The 17,896-nt window shown below is 42.7% G+C and overlaps 1 protein-coding gene across 1 annotated transcript in view; it reads right to left on the bottom strand.

The window, feature by feature from the left end:
* LOC109903141 (GTP cyclohydrolase 1) overlaps positions 1–1,768 on the bottom strand; it is a 44,046-nt gene extending 42,278 nt beyond the window's left edge. Inside the window, exon 1 of the mRNA XM_020499771.2 lies at positions 1,204–1,768. Coding sequence (XP_020355360.1) covers positions 1,204–1,570 — 367 coding nt within the window. The 5' untranslated portion in view covers positions 1,571–1,768. The remainder of the gene's footprint in view (positions 1–1,203) is intronic.
* Between the last annotated feature and the right edge of the window lie 16,128 nt (positions 1,769–17,896).

Here is a 17,896-nt window from a genome sequence, read left to right as displayed (position 1 = left end):
AAAACTTGAAATCGGCCCTACTTAATCAGCCATTCCGATTAATCGGTCGACCTCTACTCTACACCATCACACCTGCTCCTCCATACTTCACGGTGGGAACCACACATGCGGAGATCATCCGTTCACCTACTCCGCGCCTCACAAAGACATGGTGGTTCGAACCAAAAATGTCAAATTTGGACTCAGACCTAAGGACAGATTTCCACCGGTCTAATGTCCATTGCTCGTGTTTCTTGGTCCAAGCAAGTGACTTCTTATTATTATTGGTGTCTTTTAGTAGTGGGTTCTTTGCAGCAATTCGAACATGAAGGCCTGATTCACGCAGTCTCCTCTGAACAGTTGATGTTGAGATGTGTTGTTACTTGAACTCTTTGAAGCATTTATTTGGACTGCAATTTCTGAGGCTGGTAACTCTAATGAACTTATCCTCTGCAGCAGAGGTAACTCTGGGTCTTCTTTTCCTGTGGCGGTCCTCATGAGAGACAGTTTCATCATAGCACTTGACTGAACATTTCTTCAAGTGCAGTCGCAAAAACAAAGTTCTTGACATTTTCCAGATTGACTGACCTTCATGTCTTAAAGTAATGATGGGATTGTCGATTCTCTTTGCTTATTTAAGATGTTCTTGCAATAATATGGACTTGTTTTTTTACCAAATAGGGCTATCTTTTGTATAATAACCCTCCCTTCTGTATAATACCCCTCCCTCCCCAACTGATTGGCTCAAACGCATTAAGAAGGAAAGAAATTCCACAAATTAACTTTTAACTTGGCACATCTGTTAATTGAAATGCTTTCATGAAGCTGGTTGAGAGAAGCTGTCATCAAGGCAAAGGGTGGCTACTTTGACGAATATATATTTTGAATGGTACGACATGATTCCATATGTGTTATTTCCTAGTTTTGATGTCTTCACTATTATTCTACAATGTAGAAAATAGTACAAATACAGAAAAACACAGGAATGAGAAGGTGTGTCCATACTTTTGACTGGTACTGTATGTAGATGGGTAATGGTCAGATCAGCACCATAAATGTCATATTTGCATATTGCATAGGTCTTAGATGAGAGTTAGGTAACCAAATCTAAATACCACATGTAAATCTCAGGTAAATTAAAAGGTGAGCTGTCACTTTTTTGACAACATAGAAGATTGTTGACAATATTTTAGTTTAGACAAAGGGCATTCCGAACTGACTCACCTATTATTTTCTCCTGGTATCCCTTGGTGAAGAACTGCATCGCAGTTGCGGCTCTCCAAGGAGTTTTGAGAAGTCCCTGTCTTTGCGGGTCTTCGCCGAGTCCCCGGATAATAGTGGTATAAGCAGCTGCCAGACTAGGCAAGCTCATCTCGTTGTCTTCTATACTTCGGGTGCGCTCATGCTTCCAGTTTTCCACGACTGACGACCCTGTATGCGAACTCGACTCACCGGCGGTCCCCGTCCCTTGACATCCCACATTCCGGGTGTCTTTTTTTACCAAGCCTTCAAAGTGTCCGTTTAGAGAACTTTCGTTTGTAGTCGGTCTACTGTCAGCTTGATTGTCGTGACTCTGTTTTGAGCGCTCCATGGTTCAGAATTGAAGAGAGGTCCCTTCACGTTCACCTTTTCTCCGTATTGGAAGATGCGCTTTCCAGTGTTCTCGGTTCGCAAACTCAGCTTTGTTTAGGGCGCACCTACCAAGTACCCTGCCGGCAGCTGAACGTGTAAAATTATTTGAAACAAGCACGCGTTGGTAGTACCCACTGGCTTAATAAATATATAATCCTTGTGCATTTCTATTGGTCGAGCATTTTGAGTACGTCACGTTCTGTCAGTGGTAAACAGATGGAGAACATGCACTGCTCGAATTCTGTATGGATCCGAATATTCCCATATTCCCATGCCACAGGAGCCATGATATTCACAAAGTAAAATATAAGCCATCATGTATTCATATAATAAACAACACTGTCAACGATTCACACGTCAATCTTTGGAAATTGTGTATATTTCAATATTGCAGTGTGTTTTTCAAAAAATAATCAGAATTGACTAATAGTTAAGAAACCACAGTGAATCACAGGCTACCACACACTTTAGTTGTTGCACTCTGACAAAAGGTGCAAACGAATTTGCGTTTTTAGGGTGACAAACAGCTCTGTTGTACAACAGATCAATAAATATATTTACGAAGGCAGAGGTAAAAGTGACTGGGCCAACATTTTCCAGCAAAAATACCCAGACATGATTAAATAAAAATGTGTACAATCACATTGCATCATTTAACACATAACACAGGACAAATTTGACCAAAAAACACCACCAATTTCCATTGAAAAACAAGCCTGTTATTATTTATGTAATAAGGTACGAGTGGGTGTGGTATATGGCCAATATACCATGGCTAAGGGATGTTCTTATGCACGACGCAATGCCTGGATACAGCCCTTAGCCGTGGTATATTGGCCATATACCACAAACCCCCAAGGTGCCTTATTGTTATTATAAACTGGTTACCAACATAATTAGAACAGTAAAAACAATGTTGCAGCCAATCATCATTCAGGGCTCGAACCACACAGTTTCTAATGCCAATTATACAAGGGGTGGGTCTAATCCTGAATGCTGATTGGTTAAAGTACATTCCAGCCAGTGTCTATTCCACAAGTTACCACCGGCTAAATCTATTTACTCTGTTCCATCTGACTGCACAATCCACTCTCATCAGCCCAGCCAGGCAATGTTCTCATTATTGTTTCTTTTAGACTAATATATCGTTTTCAACAGCAGAGATTTATATAAACCTTGCAGTCTGTCTCTCTGACATTTGCAACATTGTTTCAAAATTCAAATTCGATCTCCAGCTGTCCCATAGTAATGAACTTGTAGGGGTTGGGAGTCGGGACTAGACAGACAGGTAGGTAACATTTCTTAGCCAGTCAAAATCATGAATCAACTGGCATCATTTTTATGGATATATATAAAGAAATGTCAATTGAAAAAAGGTCAAATGAACCGAAGTGCAGCTAGTTTGCAGTCTTTCCTGCTTCAGTTTGAAGTTATTGTCTTAGTTGTGTTGTTGACTAGCTCCTCTGATCAACGCTGAGGTTGGATATTCAACGGATATTCGCACTTTCAAACCGCAAATAGCTTTCAAACCACTTGAGCCACAGACTCCAAATAAGTGTCATGATGTTGGAAAAATTGTGCACAACATTGCACAGGACTTATTTTCACGATTTGGACATGATTTTGCTTTGCAAAGCTAATAAACATGTGTAAATGTGAGCAGAATTTTGTATTTTTTTAAAAATTACAATCCAATTTCAATAGCTCCTTGGTCATGTGACATACTGACCTCAAACAAGGTTCAGAATGTACAATCAGAGGGCTTACACATTGCACACCCTTTAGTTTGTCCATTTTCATCTCACACATTTTTACATTAATTTTTCTAATTTTCTCATTTCAGAATGTCCACGGATTGGAGACGGGCGCTGCGAGGCATCCAGTGTGGTAACGCGACAGATCCCGGGGGAAGGGGACAAACTAAAGGGTATGCAATATAGAAGGGTAGTCAGTGGACATTCGGACCCTTGAGGTCAGTAGGTCACATGACCAAGGATCTATTGAAAAATATAGAAAATTATTGTAAAATTGTGTGAGATGAAAATGGACAAACAAAGGGGTGTGTGATGTGTAGGCCCACTGAGTGTACATTTTGAACCTTGTTTGAAGTCAGTAGGTCACATGACCAAGGACCTATTGAAATTAGAAAGTTAGAAACATTAATGTAAAAACACATGAGATGAAAATGGACAAACTAAAGGGTGTGCAATGTGTAGGTCAACTGAGTGTACATTCTGAACCTTGTTTGAAGTCAGTACGTCACATGGAATGTCCACAGTGCAAGGTGTTCTACATTGGACGGACAAAGAGATGCCTTCAAGACCTCTTAGCAGAACACAAGTACGCCATACAGGTAGGCAATGAAGACTACCCCATGGCAAGGCACTACAAGTTCTTACACTATGACAACCCTGCCTCCCTACAAGCTATGGGTATTGATCATGTTCCAGCCTCAATTAGAAAAGGGGACCATCTTCAACAGCTAAACCAAAGGGAACGTTTTTGGATTTACAAACTACAGGTTACTAGTTTGCTAGTACCCTGGTTTAAGGGTCGCAATAGGTCCATTTGCTGTCATCTAGTGGACATTTTGCTCTATTGCCCTCAGCTATGTTTGGACTGTTGTTGTCCATGTTTGTTGTGTTCTAGTGTACTATGGAATAGATTGCTTTCTTATTCTTGGCACTTTTCCCAGTCATATTTAAGGTTAGAACTACCTTTCTAGGTGTTCTGATGCTTCTATCTTTGAGTTGACTTTTTTGATAACATATCTACAGTACTTCACTTTTTAATGTGTATAGTATCGCTTCCTAGGTATTGTCCAATGACTTCTGTAACCACTCCCTCTTCAAATCAGGTCTGATTGGAAAAAGCTGTTCAAAAGAGGATATTGCGTTAGAATTTCTTTGTACTCCCTGACAAAAGCCATGCAGCCAAAACGCGGGAGTTTTAAAACTTTGTTTCCATTGAACATGCCATACAAATAAAGACATTTTAATTAATCATATTAAGAGTGCATTGGTCTTCCTTTCTTTTTGATGACAAATGTACCCATTTTACCAAAGAGCACCTTCTGTTTCCCCAAATCTACTATTGTGTACCTTAGCAGCACTTCCCTTCATCCTCTTTTTTTCTACAAGTTAATGTATAGGCATTCAGGTGTGAAGTCATGAAATCATAAATAATACCAAAGCGGTTTTGAATACACTAGCTCACTTGAATCAGAAAACATATACAGTGCCTTGCAAAAGTATTCATCCCCCTTGGAGTTTTTCCTATATTGTTGCTTTACAACCTGTAATTTAAATTGATTTTTATTTCGATTTCATGTATGGACATACACAAAATAATCCAAATTGGTGAAGTGAAATGAAAAAATAACTTGTTTCTAAAAATCTACAAAACAAAAAATGGAAAAGTGGTGAGTGCATATGTATTCACACCTTTTGCTATGAAGCCCCTAAATAAGATCTGGTACAACCAATTACCTTCAGAAGTCACATAATTAGTTAAATAAAGTCCACCTGTGTGCAATCTAAGTGTCAAATGATATGTCACATGATCTCAGTATATATATACACCTGTTCTTAAAGGCCCCAGAGTCTGCAACACCTCTAAGCAAGAGGCACCACCAAGCAAGCGGCACCATGAAGACCAAGGAGCCCTCCAAACAGGTCAGGGACGAAGTTGTGGAGAAGTACAAATCAGGGTTGGGTTGTAAAAAAATATCTGAAACTTTGAACATCCCACGGAGTTTCTGAACCCTGCCTTAGGAAGGCCACCAAACATTCTGACATTTCCATCCACAGCTACAAAATTTTCCGACAAGATAGAACTGCCAAAGGCGGCGGAGTTGCAATCTACTACAGAGAGCCTGCAGAGTTCTGTCCTATCCAGGTCTGTGCCCAAACAATTTGAGCTTCTACTTTTAACAATCCACCTTTCCAGAAACAAGTATCTCACTGTTTGTCATGCCCTGATCTGTTTCACCTGTCCTTGTGATTGTCTCCACCCCCTCCAGGTGTTGCTGTTTCCCCAGTGCATTTATGTTTCCTGTCTCTCTGTGCCAGTTCGTCCTGCATGTTTCCAAGTCAACCAGTGGTTATCCCGTTCTCCTGCTGTTTGCATTCTCCTTTTTCTAGTCCTCCTGGTTTTGACCATTGCCCGTTTCTGGACTTTACCTGCCTTGACCATGAGCCTGTCTGCCACTCTGTACCTAGTGGACTCTGATCTGCTTTTGACCAGATCAGATGGCCTGTCCACGACCATTCTCTTACCTACCCCTTTTGATTAATAAACATTGTAAGACTCTAAACTTCTGCCTCCTGTGTCTGCATTTGGGTCTCGACGTGATACCGTTGCCGCTTGTTATAGGCCCCCAGCTGTGCCATGGACACCATATGTGAATTGTTCAGAGTTCGTACTGTTATGTGACCTAAACTGGGATATGCTTAACACCCCATCCGCCCTACAATCAAAGCTAGATGCCCTCAATCTCACAAATTATCAAGGAACCTACCAGGTACAACCCCAAATCTGTAACCATGGGCACCCGCTTATCCTGACCAACTTGCCCTCTAAATACACCTCTGCTGTCTTCAACCAGGATATCAGCGATCATTGCCTCATTGCCTGCGTCCGAAAATGGGTCCGCGATCAAACGACCACCCCTCATCACTGTTAAATGCTCCCTAAAACACTTCAGCGAGCAGGCCTTTCTAATCGACCTGGCCCAGGTGTCCTGGAAAGATATTGACATCATCCCATCAGAGGATGCCTGGTTGCTCTTTAACCTCTCTGGTATCATTGGGACGCTAGCATCCCACCTCGACAACAGCCAGTGAAATTGCAGGGTGCCAAATTTAAACAGAAATCCCATAATTAAAATTCCTCAAACATACAAGTATTATACACCATTTTAAAGAAACTTCTTGGTAATCCAACCAGTGTCGGATTTCAAAAAGGCTTTACAGTGAAAGCGCACCATGCGATTATGTTAGGACAGCGCCTAGCCTCAACACCATACAGACATTTTCCAGCCAAGGAGGACTCACAAAAGTCAGAAATGGTGATTAAAGTAATCACTTACCTTTGATCTTCATCTGGTGGCACTCCCAGGACTACATGTTACACAAATGTTTGATAATGTCCCTCTTTGTCCAAAAACCTCTTGTTGGTGCGTTTAGTTCAGTAATCCAAAGGCACAAAACACGCTCTCAACATCCAGACAAAGTCAAAAAAGTACAAAAGTTTGTAGAAACATGTCATACTATGTTTAAATCAATCCTCAGTTTGTCATGATTAAAATTTCAACCGGACAAAAGCTTTGTCAATAGAAAAGGAGAAACCAAGAAATGCGTGCTCCCGATCCCGCACTGGGCTCATGTCTGGAAATTTCCACTGTCCACTCATTGAAAGTGCTCTCTCCCTCATTTTTCAGAGTAAAAGCCTGAAACCATGCCTGAAGACTGGTCACGTGTAGAAGAAGCCATAGAGAATGTCAACTGGGTCCTAAGTCATTGTATGGTGGATAGGCTTTCAATGGAAAAACAGCCTTTCAAAATAATAGTACTTCCTGGATGGATTTTCCTCAGGTTTTTGCCTGCCATATCCATTATGTTATACTCACAGACATTACTTTAATGGTTTTGGGAACTTTTGCGTTTTCTATCCATATCTACCAATTATATGCATATCCTAGCTTCTGGGCCTGAGTAGCAGGCAGTTTAATTTGGGCACGCATTTCATCCCAATTTACAAATGCTGCTCCTTACCCTAGTGAAGTTAAAGTTGCTTTTCTCACCATCTTAAATAAGCATGCCCCGTTCAAATGTAGAACTAAGAACAGATATACCCCTTGGTTCAACCCAGACTTGACCGCCCTTGACCAACACAAAAATTTCGGTAATAGAACCAGTTGAAAATATGCGTTGGTACTTAATGAATATGATGTCAGTTCGGTTGTCATCTGAGACATGACTGATGACAGGGTGACATAAGCTATATCTGGGGAAAGTCTACACATTCCAGTTATCAGATTCACATGGAATTGTTGTGCAATTTAAATGTTTGAATATGAAACCATTTGTGAAAATATTAAATGTAATTTTAGCATCCAAATGAGAGAATTGGGTTTTCGTAAGGTTAGAGCTCTGCTCAATCAGTGGCCGGCCCATGTGAAGAGACATGGGTTATAAACTATGAAACCCACCCTTCACACCCTTCTCTCCCTCCACTATATAAGCCCTTGATGAAAATGCAACCTTCTGTTCCAAGTACGCAATGTCTGCAGCCTCTGCGTTAAAAGGGCGAATAACTTTCTGTTCCAGGTACATTAGGGCGACCATCCGATGTCAGGATTCAGATAACTACAGAACTAAGCCAACCTCAGCGTGAGCTTTGGTTGCGAATGGTATGAACATTGAACTCTTATTCACTACAGAAGTGATACCTCCTAGCCGTTGAGTTAGCAGCGGCCACTGTAAACGTGGGCTAGGAAACGACAGACAACGTATCCAGTCTAACACACGACGACGATACTACAATGTATCCAATATACCACCAGAGACATTCTTCCGAGGACAGGAAGATCTCTGTTGGCCAGCATCTATGACCAACCTACCGCTGTGGCCGGCCCATGTGAAGAGACATGGGTTATAAACTATGAAACCCACCCTTCACACCCTTCTCTCCCTCCACTATATAAGCCCTTGATGAAAATGCAACCTTCTGTTCCAAGTACGCAAGGTCTGCAGCCTCTGCGTTAAAAGGGCGAATAACTTTCTGTTCCAGGTACATTAGGGCGACCATCCGATGTCAGGATTCAGATAACTACAGAACTATGCCAACCTCAGCGTAGGCTTTGGTTGCGAATGGTATGAACATTGAACTCTTATTCACTACAGAAGTGATACCTCCTAGCCGTTGAGTTAGCAGCGGCCACTGTAAACGTGGGCTAGGAAACGACAGACAACGTATCCAGTCTAACACACGACGACGATACTACAATGTATCCAATGTACCACCAGAGACATTCTTCCGAGGACAGGAAGATCTCTGTTGGCCAGCATCTATGACCAACCTACCGAAGCGCAGCTCAGAGTAAATATTTATTGCATTTTCCTTTTCCGAATGGGCAGTAATTTAGAATGCATAAGATACTGTATTTACGATAGCATAGCCTCTCCCTTTGTTCCTCAGTCTTCCCACTCTTTCACTCAAACCCAACCCTCTTCCCTTTGTGTAACCAGCCGTCATGTCGGCTCCGTCCACCAGGGACATTTTCTGTATGACAGTCATGTCGGCCACAGAGAATGAGAGCCCACAGTCCTTGGGAGTGGGCTGCGCCGGTGGCACTGTGTTATCCTCAAAGCAATGGTCAAAACCACTTAGTCTCTGTACTAATGCTTTGCCTGTTTGATTGCCTTACGGAGTGAATGACTACACTGTTTGATTTCGACCCTATTCTGAGTCGCCTTGCTATGGTTAAATGCGATGGTTTGCACTCTCAGGTTTGCTGAAGGTTGCCATGGTTTTTGGTTTGGGCAAGTTTTAACAGTCAGTTAGAACATCCCCTATACACCTCCTGATGGGTACTTCCTGTTTTTTAGGTTTCTGCCTATGGGAAGGGAGGCGCAGGATGGAGTCGTGACATGAATTTATGAAAGGGAGGGTGGGGGAGTGCCTTGTAGCCATTCCAGAAAGGAGAGTGACAATGATCGAGAGTTTATGAAGCGTGAGTACTGCAGGCAATCTGAAAGAACTTCGGTAGCATTTTCCTCAAATCTGATTTGTTAAAATCCCCAGCTACAATCAATGCGGCCTCAGGAGATGTGGTTTCCAGTTTGCACAAAGTCCAGTGTAGTTCCTTGAGGTCCGTCGTGGTATCGGCTTGAGGCGGAATATAGTCGGCTGTGACTATAACCAAAGAGAATTCTCTTGGGAGGTGTACTCAACGAGGGGGCCCCAGAACCGAGTTTGCAAAACCATGCTTTAGATGTCGACGTTGCTGAAAAACAATCTGATTGGTGTATATACAGAGATTCGTATAGACCTTAGAAATACTAGAAGGGGTATAGGCCCTTGGCTCTGCCTTGGGTGTGAGGAGCGTTCTCAGGCTCAATAGTTCGAAGAAGATCCAATAACACTGGATAATTTTTGGGAGGTCTCATCTCAGAATGCACATACTATAAGGATAACAGGCGTTGTGTCGGAGATGCGTTGCCTGTGAAAAGAGGTTACTTGCTGGTACACTGTTTCGGATGGGAATGTCCGTTCTTCTCATTCTAATTCTATGCGACAATGGCTGTGGTACTGTACCAGTCAAAAGATTGGACACTTACTCATTACAGGATTTTTCTTTATTTTGACTATTTTCTACATTGTAGAATAATTAGTGGAGACAAAAAAGAAGTGTTAAACAAATCAATATGTTATTTGAGATTCTTCAAAGTAGCCACCCTTTGCCTTGATGAAAGCTTTGCATATCTTCAGACCTAACTAAATTGTAAATATCTGGCTGTGTCATTATGACTTTGGATAAGTATTTATGACACTTAATTCATTTAAACAATTCTAGGTGGCAAAGCTAAAAGGGGAGATGATAGGGAGAAAAAATAAAGATTGGATCCTGAAAAAGTGGCCGCAATAACTGGTGAGTAGGTTTTTGTTCACCGATTGTAAATGAGCATTTGACATGATATTTAAAAAATAATATTATGACTCATGGCATGTTGACTTCATTCATCTACAAACTGCACGCTGAGACTGGTATTCATTCAAATGGTATTCGTGAGTTCATCTGACTCTCAGTATCCCTTTCAAAATGAATACCCCATAACAGGGTTAGTTCACTTTTTTAAAAACGTATAGTCAGATGGCTAACAAAACCACTGTGGGTGGTAGGGGCAATTAGACAAAGTTCAATGTTAGTGGCAAAATCCCCTCAAGTTAATAGTGGCTATTTTTAGCAACCCTAAACCATGGATTGCAGTTTCTCCTGGCCCATAGACTACTTTCAGAGCAAGGAACCAGCAGACTGGCTATAAGCTTTAAAAAAGTTAACTATCCCTTAATTGAATTTACAAATCAATCATTGCAAATAGGGAATTTAAGGTCAAGGATTTCTTATTAAACTGAATCTGAATTTTCACAAGTTCTTCCATAATTTATGTTTTATTTATGACCCCAAACCCAACCCCTAACTGCCCTTTATCTTACAGTAGTGACTGCTTACATTTTCATTTGTCAGTCGCTCTGGACAAGACTGTCTGCTAAATTACTAAAATGTCAATATTTGCTGCTTTCCCCCAACAGATGCTGTCATGAAGCACTTCCCAGGTGGGGGAAGTGGGAATGGCTTAAAACAGTAAAATGGCTGATTTTAAAGAAGCAGCGCAAGAAAACAATTTGAAAGAATAGGATTAAATAAATACAAATTGGTCATTTGTTCTGTTTTATTACCATGACTACAAGCATCACTGAAATAATGCTCCAGTAACATGTATATTGCATGTTGTTATTTTGTTACTATTTTTTTTAAATATTAACCATTTAAAAAAACGTTTTAACTCTAAAAGGGCTCAGAAGTAAGCATTTCATGGTAAAGTCTACAACCTGTTGTATTTGAAGCATGTGACAAATACAATTTGAGGTACTGTATGTGTGTGGGGAAGTGGGGACCATATTGCGATATAAACAATTAGATCCCAGGAACCTCCTATTGAAGTTATGAACATTTATGATTAGTCAGAGACAATACAAACAACAGCCAGTGTCACGTATACTCCGTCTCCAGCCTCTAGGTCAGCATCTGACTCTGTTTCAGTTTCATGTCTGTGCATTGTTCGTGTTTCTTGTTTTATATTATGTTTTCATTTATTAATTAAATGATTTACTCCCTGAACTTGCTTCCCGACTCCTAGCAGAATTACAGAATTACACCTCACCGAAGGGACGCATCAGGGAGTGTTTTTAAAAATGTATTTTAGAGTAATGACGTCTTGTCCGGGAACTGCTACAGGCTCTCATGCCTCAGCCGGATCGCCACGCTCTCATGCCTCAGCCGGATTGCCAGGCTCCCCTGCCTCAGCCAGCTCGTTGGGCTTTCATGCCTCTGCCAGATCGCCAGGCTCCCCTGCTTCCACTGGCTCGCCAGGTTCTCCTGCCTCAGTCAGATTGCCAGGCTCCCCTGCCTCAACAGATCTGCCAGGTTCCCACGCCTCAGCTGACTCGACAGGTTCCTGTACCTCAGCTGGCATGACAGGTTCTCGCGCATCAGCAGGCGGGTGACCGGTCTGCTCCTGATCCCTGGGTTTGTCCGTTTTGACGGCGTCCTGCGGCTGGAGCTGCGTGTCGGGGAGGGGGTACTGTCACGTATACTCCCTCTCTGGCCTCTAGGTCATCTTGCTGCTGATTATCCCGCACACCTGTCACCCTCGTCTCGCGCACCTGCGCCTCATGACACTCACCTGGACTCCATCATCTCCTTGATTATCTTCCCTATATCGGTCACTCCCCTTGGTTCTTTCCTCAGGTGTTATTGACTGACTGTTTCAGTTTCATGTCTGTGCGTTGTTTGTGTTTCTTGTTTTGTATTATGTTTTCATTTATTTATTAAATGATTCACTCCCTGAACTTGCTTCCCAACTCCCAGCGCACATGTTACAGCCAGCCTGATTGGGTGGGCCAATATTCAATCTTGAATGGTGTCACGTTCTGACCTTTATTTCCTGTGTTTTGTATTTAGTTAGTATGGTCAGGGCGTGAGTTGGGTGGGCAGTCTGTTTGATTTTCTATGATTTGGGGTTTTCTATGTTTCGGCCTAGTATGGTTCTCAATCAGAGGCAGGTGTCATTAGTTGTCTCTGATTGAGAATCATACTTAGGTAGCCTGGGTGTCACTGTGTGTTTGTGGGTGATTGTTCCTGTCTTTGTGTTTTGCACCAGATAGGGCTGTTTAGGGTTTCACACGTTTCTTGTTTTGTTGTATCAGTTGTTCATGCGTAAGTTTACGCCATGGACACTTACCACGCCACATATTGGTCCTCTGATCCTTTTCGCCTCTCCTCTTCGGAAGAAGAGGAGGAAATCCCTTACAGAATCACCCACCCAACTCGGACCAAGCGGCGTGGTAAACAGCAGCGACGACAGCAGCAGCAGCAGCAACAACAGCTGGCAGCATCACAGGACTACACAACTTGGGAGGAGATAGACAGGTGGGCGGTCGACCCAGGGAGAGTGCCGGAGCCCGCCTGGGTTTCAATGGAGCAGTGCAAGGAGGGTTACAGGAGGATGAGGTTGGCGAAGCCAGCACGGCAGTGCGACAGGTACGAGAGGCAGCCCCCATTTTTTTGGGGGGGGGGGCAGACGAGGTGTGGTACTAAGCCAGGTAGCAGACCTGAGCTCACTCCTCGTGCTTATGATAAGCAGCGCATTACTGGTCAGGCACCGTGTTATGCGGTTAAGCGCACGGTGTCACCAGTGCGTGTCCATAGCCCGGTGCGCTATAGGGCAGCCCCCCGAAAGTGCCATGCGAGTGTGGGCAGAACACATTTATTTCCTGTGTTTTGTATTTAGTTAGTATGGTCAGAGCGTGAGTTGGGTGGGCAGTCTGTTTGATTTTCTATGATTTGGGGTTTTCTATGTTTCGGCCTAGTATGGTTCTCAATCAGAGGCAGGTGTCATTAGTTGTCTCTGATTGAGAATCATACTTAGGTAGCCTGGGTGTCACTGTGTGTTTGTGGGTGATTGTTCCTGTCTTTGTGTGTTGCACCAGATAGGGCTGTTTAGGGTTTCACACGTTTCTTGTTTTGTTGTATCAGTTGTTCATGCGTAAGTTTACTTATTAAAAGAACCATGGACACTTACCACGCCGCATATTGGTCCTCTGATCCTTTTCGCCTCTCCTCTTCGGAAGAAGAGGAGGAAATCCCTTACAAATGGCCTTGCTTCACCTCTGTTTTGAAAGGACTTTTATTTATAAAACAATTATGAATAATGTATTATGAAGGTTATGATACTGAAACTAACACTCAAAGGTTTTATGACTGGTTTTATGTACAATACAAGCACAGTAAATATATCATATTTTTTTGTTGACAAAAACAATACAAGCTAAAAACGATGACATTTTCACAGCTATTTCAAGTGCTCGAGATATTTCGCTTTGATGTCATCTATGAAATTCCTCCAACCCCAGGGAATATATCGGAAAAAGAATTATACATCGACGATGGCTGCATAACAGGCATACCAAACAGTTCTAATGAGCATTTCTAGACACATGTGAGACTATATATTATAACATATTATACCAAATACATCTTAAAAGTTCTCATACTCAGCACCAGTCCACAAATTATATTTTTGGGAGTAATTATAGCTTTTATTGTTTCCTGTCACGATATAACAATGCAATTGAATTACATTTGGCATTAAACAATAACTTGACAGACATGAATATATGCTATGCACTCGGAAAGCCCCCCCCCCTCCCAAAACAGACCAAATAAAAAACCTTCCTCATCAATCCACACACAACACCCCACAATGACAACGTGAAAACACCTCACAAATGAGAATTATTTCGCTGTGACCTATGACCCTAACTAAACAGACATAGGGAGCAAAATGTATAAATCGGTCCATGATATAGCCTTATATTTAATTTGTGTTGAAGGCGAATGATGAGAGGTTGGCTGAGGTGTCTAGAGACTTTTTCTTTTTGGCACTGCTCTCTGCCTCGCAAGGTCCGTTCTCGTGTCCGCTGTCCTCCGCTTCTCCACTCTTTCCTTTCTTCAGATCTGCCGTGTCTCCAGACTGTCCTTTCGCCCACTCTGTCCAGGACTAAACAAAAAAGAGGGAGAAACATCTGAAAATCATAATATAGATGCAACAGAATTTTTTAAAATATTCCTCTTCACAAAACCGTCTTAAATGGCACTTAATTCCAAAACAAATGTGACATTTGTTTTGTACACAGCAAGACAACCAAGCACACGCACAAACACACGGGGCGCGAGTCAGCCATGCAGTTTTAAATTGCATCCTGTTATGTGTAATCACTATTGACAGACAGGACCACTTCTCGTTCAGCAGCCTTTTTCTCCTTGTGTTGCTCTCTGGGCAGAGACAAAGGGTGCCATTTGAGACCTAGCCCTGGACGTAAATGGAGCCGTAATGAGTCATCAAGCGGAGCGGCAGGACCCAATCTCCCCATTCTCACAACCTACAATTACTATTCTTCACCCGACTCACTGAATAGTGAATACGAGCCTTAAAATGTGCCCCAGGTCGCACGCTGTATATTTACTAGCTAATTTACGACCACACACAAACACACACACACACACACACCCTTAAGTGATCATTATCATAAGATCAAGGCACTGTGCCCACAACACAACACACTGGGTTCCCAAGCAACAGACAAATAAAGCCTCCCTTTCTGTCTCATCCCTTCTTCCCCTCCTTTAGGCTGTGTGGAGTGTCATCTACCCTTCCACTAAGTGGCTTGGTGTGTGCAGGGTCACGAACGGGAGCTCAACACAGGGGCACAAACACAGATGTGAATGCAGAGTGTATTTTCGCAGGTTACTCTATCACAAAGGTAAAGGCAAGTCATATAATATCAGTTTAGAATATACTGGGGTTTCAGAGGGTCGGGTATGTGGCCAGGGGGCAAGGGGAGGTGGGGATGGCTGCTGGTGCCCAAGTACTGGCCTGTGAAAGTGCCTCTAGAAATATCATTATCTTTTAGATTTTTTATATCCGTTTTTGTCAAGAGGACAGTTGGGCAGGGCAGAATCCAAAATTGAAGGCAAACTAGGCAATAGCCAGTCAGATCTACCACAAAAAATATATCCCGGTGAATATCTTTTGACTTATTGCACATAAGAGGAAGAGACCGTTGGCCAACACAAACAAAATATCTCTGCACGGACTTGCAGAAGGTAAAAATAGCACTGGCCCTCAGCTTTACTGAGGCGTCCAACAGATGGGTTAGCTGACAAGGTCACAAAAACGAAGCGCATGCATCCCGTGTGTTATGATTCTGGACGGTCAGATAGCTAGCAAAAATGACAAGAAGCAGCCATGTGGGGAATCGACGTTGGCTTTATTTCAGCTCTTTATAGCTTGTTATTGATAACATGTCTTGTTTTGAGGTGTCATGTCGACGCAAAAATTTGCTAGCTAGCTAATCAACAACTAACGATGCATGAGAGGCAACAAGTGCTCATGATGCAATAGATTTGGAGAGGAAATAATGTTAACATGTTGTAAACAATTCTTTGATTCAAAGCCAACTCCATCTGTTTTGCTTCATGGTTGTGCATGTTGCTAAACATCAGATGGCTGCCGTTTTACAGGCTCTTTTGTTGCATTATTTGTAACCACCATCTCTTATGACCGAAAAGATCTTCTGGATATCAGGACAGTGATTACTCCCCTCGTACTGGAGAAAGATTTTTGTTTAATGAGTCGGACACGAAGGGTTTACTTCTGACACCCGACAAGGCCAACATCCCCGTCATTCGCAGGACAAAGTGAAGGAGATATCGTGGACGTAGGTCGGGGTGCCTTGTAAGGATCCAACGGCGAGTGGGTAATCTGCCTCTACCACAGGGGTGGACAACTCCAGTCCTCAATTGGCTTGACTGGTCACTTTTCCCCCATCCCTAGCAAACACAGCTGACTAATCAAATTGCATTCTAAACTTAAGATCATAATTAGGTGATTATTGGAGTCAGATGTGTTAGCTGGGGCTGGGGCAAAACTGTGTCACCAATCAGACCCTCAAGGAATGGAATTGCCCACCCCTGCTCTACCATCAGTCCTAACGTACAATCATTGGATGACAAAAGACACAAGCTACGATCACGAATATCTGACCAACGGGACATTAAAAATGGTAATATCTAGTGTTTCACCGTTGTGGCTGAATGACGACATGGATCAAATCCAGCTGGTGGGTTTTACGCTGCATTGGCAAGATAGAACAGCTGCCTCCGGTAAGACAAGGGGTGTCAGTCTATGTATATTTGTAAACAACAGTTGGTGCACAAAATCTAATATTAAGGAAGTCTCAAGGTTCTGCTCGCCTGAGGTATAGTATCTCATGATAAACTGTAGACTACACGATATACCAAGAGAGTTTTCATCTATATTTTTCATAGCTGTCTATTTACCACCACAAAACCATGCTGGCACTGAGTCTGCACTCAATGAACTGTATAAGGCCATAAGCAAACTCCTAGTAGCCGGGGAATGCAGGGAAACTCAAATCCATTCGACCTAATTTCTACCAGCAAGTTAAATGTGAAACCAGAGGGAAAAAAACTCTAGGCCACCTTTACTCCACACACATAGACGCATACAAAGCTCTCCCTCGCCCTCCATTTGGCAAATCTGACCATCATTTTATCCTCCTTATATCTGCTTACAAGACAGAACTAAAGCAGGAAGCACCAGTGACTCGGTCAATAAAGAAGTGGTCAGATGACGCAGATGCTGATTCAGTAGGTTGCATAGATTTCATGACTAGAAGCTCAAAACACGAAAACGTCTGGGGTTTTTTGTAAATTGAAATTTGCTATCGTAAATGTTAGCAACACCTCCGCCCTTTGCGGGATGCGTGGGGGATATGGTCAAAAAGTGTAACCAGGAGGTGAGGCCTCATTTCACAGTAAATTCATCAGGCTTAAGCCATGTTTCAGTCAGGCCAATCACATCAAGATTGTGATCAGTGATTATTTCATTGACTATAACTGCCCTGGAAGTGAGGGATCTAACATTAAGTAGCCATATTTTCAGATGTCAGATATCACAATCTCTTTCAGGAATGGAGGAGTTCTTTACTCCAGTGAGATTGCTAAGGCGAACACCACCATGTTTAGTTTTGCCCAACCTAGATCGAGGCCCAGACACGTTCTCAATGGGGATAGCTGAGCTGACTACACTGACTGTGCTAGTGGCAGGCTCCACTAAGCTGGCTAACAGCCTGCTGCCTGGCCTGCACACTCTCTCATTGTGGAGCTAGGGGAGTTAGAGCCCTGTCTATGTTCGTAGATAAGATGAGAGCACCCCTCCAGCAAGGATGGAGTCCGTCACTCCTCAACAGGCCAGGCTTGATCCTGTTTGTGGGTGAGTCCCAGAAAGAGGGCCAATTATCTACAAATTCTATATTTTGGGAGGGGCAGAAAGCAGTTTTCAACCAGCTATTGAGTTATGAGAGTCTGCTGTAGAGCTCACCACTCCCCCTAACTGGGAGGGGGCCAGAGACAATT

The sequence above is a fragment of the Oncorhynchus kisutch genome, linkage group LG14, assembly GCF_002021735.2.
Source record: "Oncorhynchus kisutch isolate 150728-3 linkage group LG14, Okis_V2, whole genome shotgun sequence".
Taxonomy (NCBI): Eukaryota; Metazoa; Chordata; class Actinopteri; order Salmoniformes; family Salmonidae; genus Oncorhynchus; species Oncorhynchus kisutch.
Note: the sequence above shows the minus strand (reverse complement) of the source record. Positions and strands in the feature narration are given on the sequence as shown.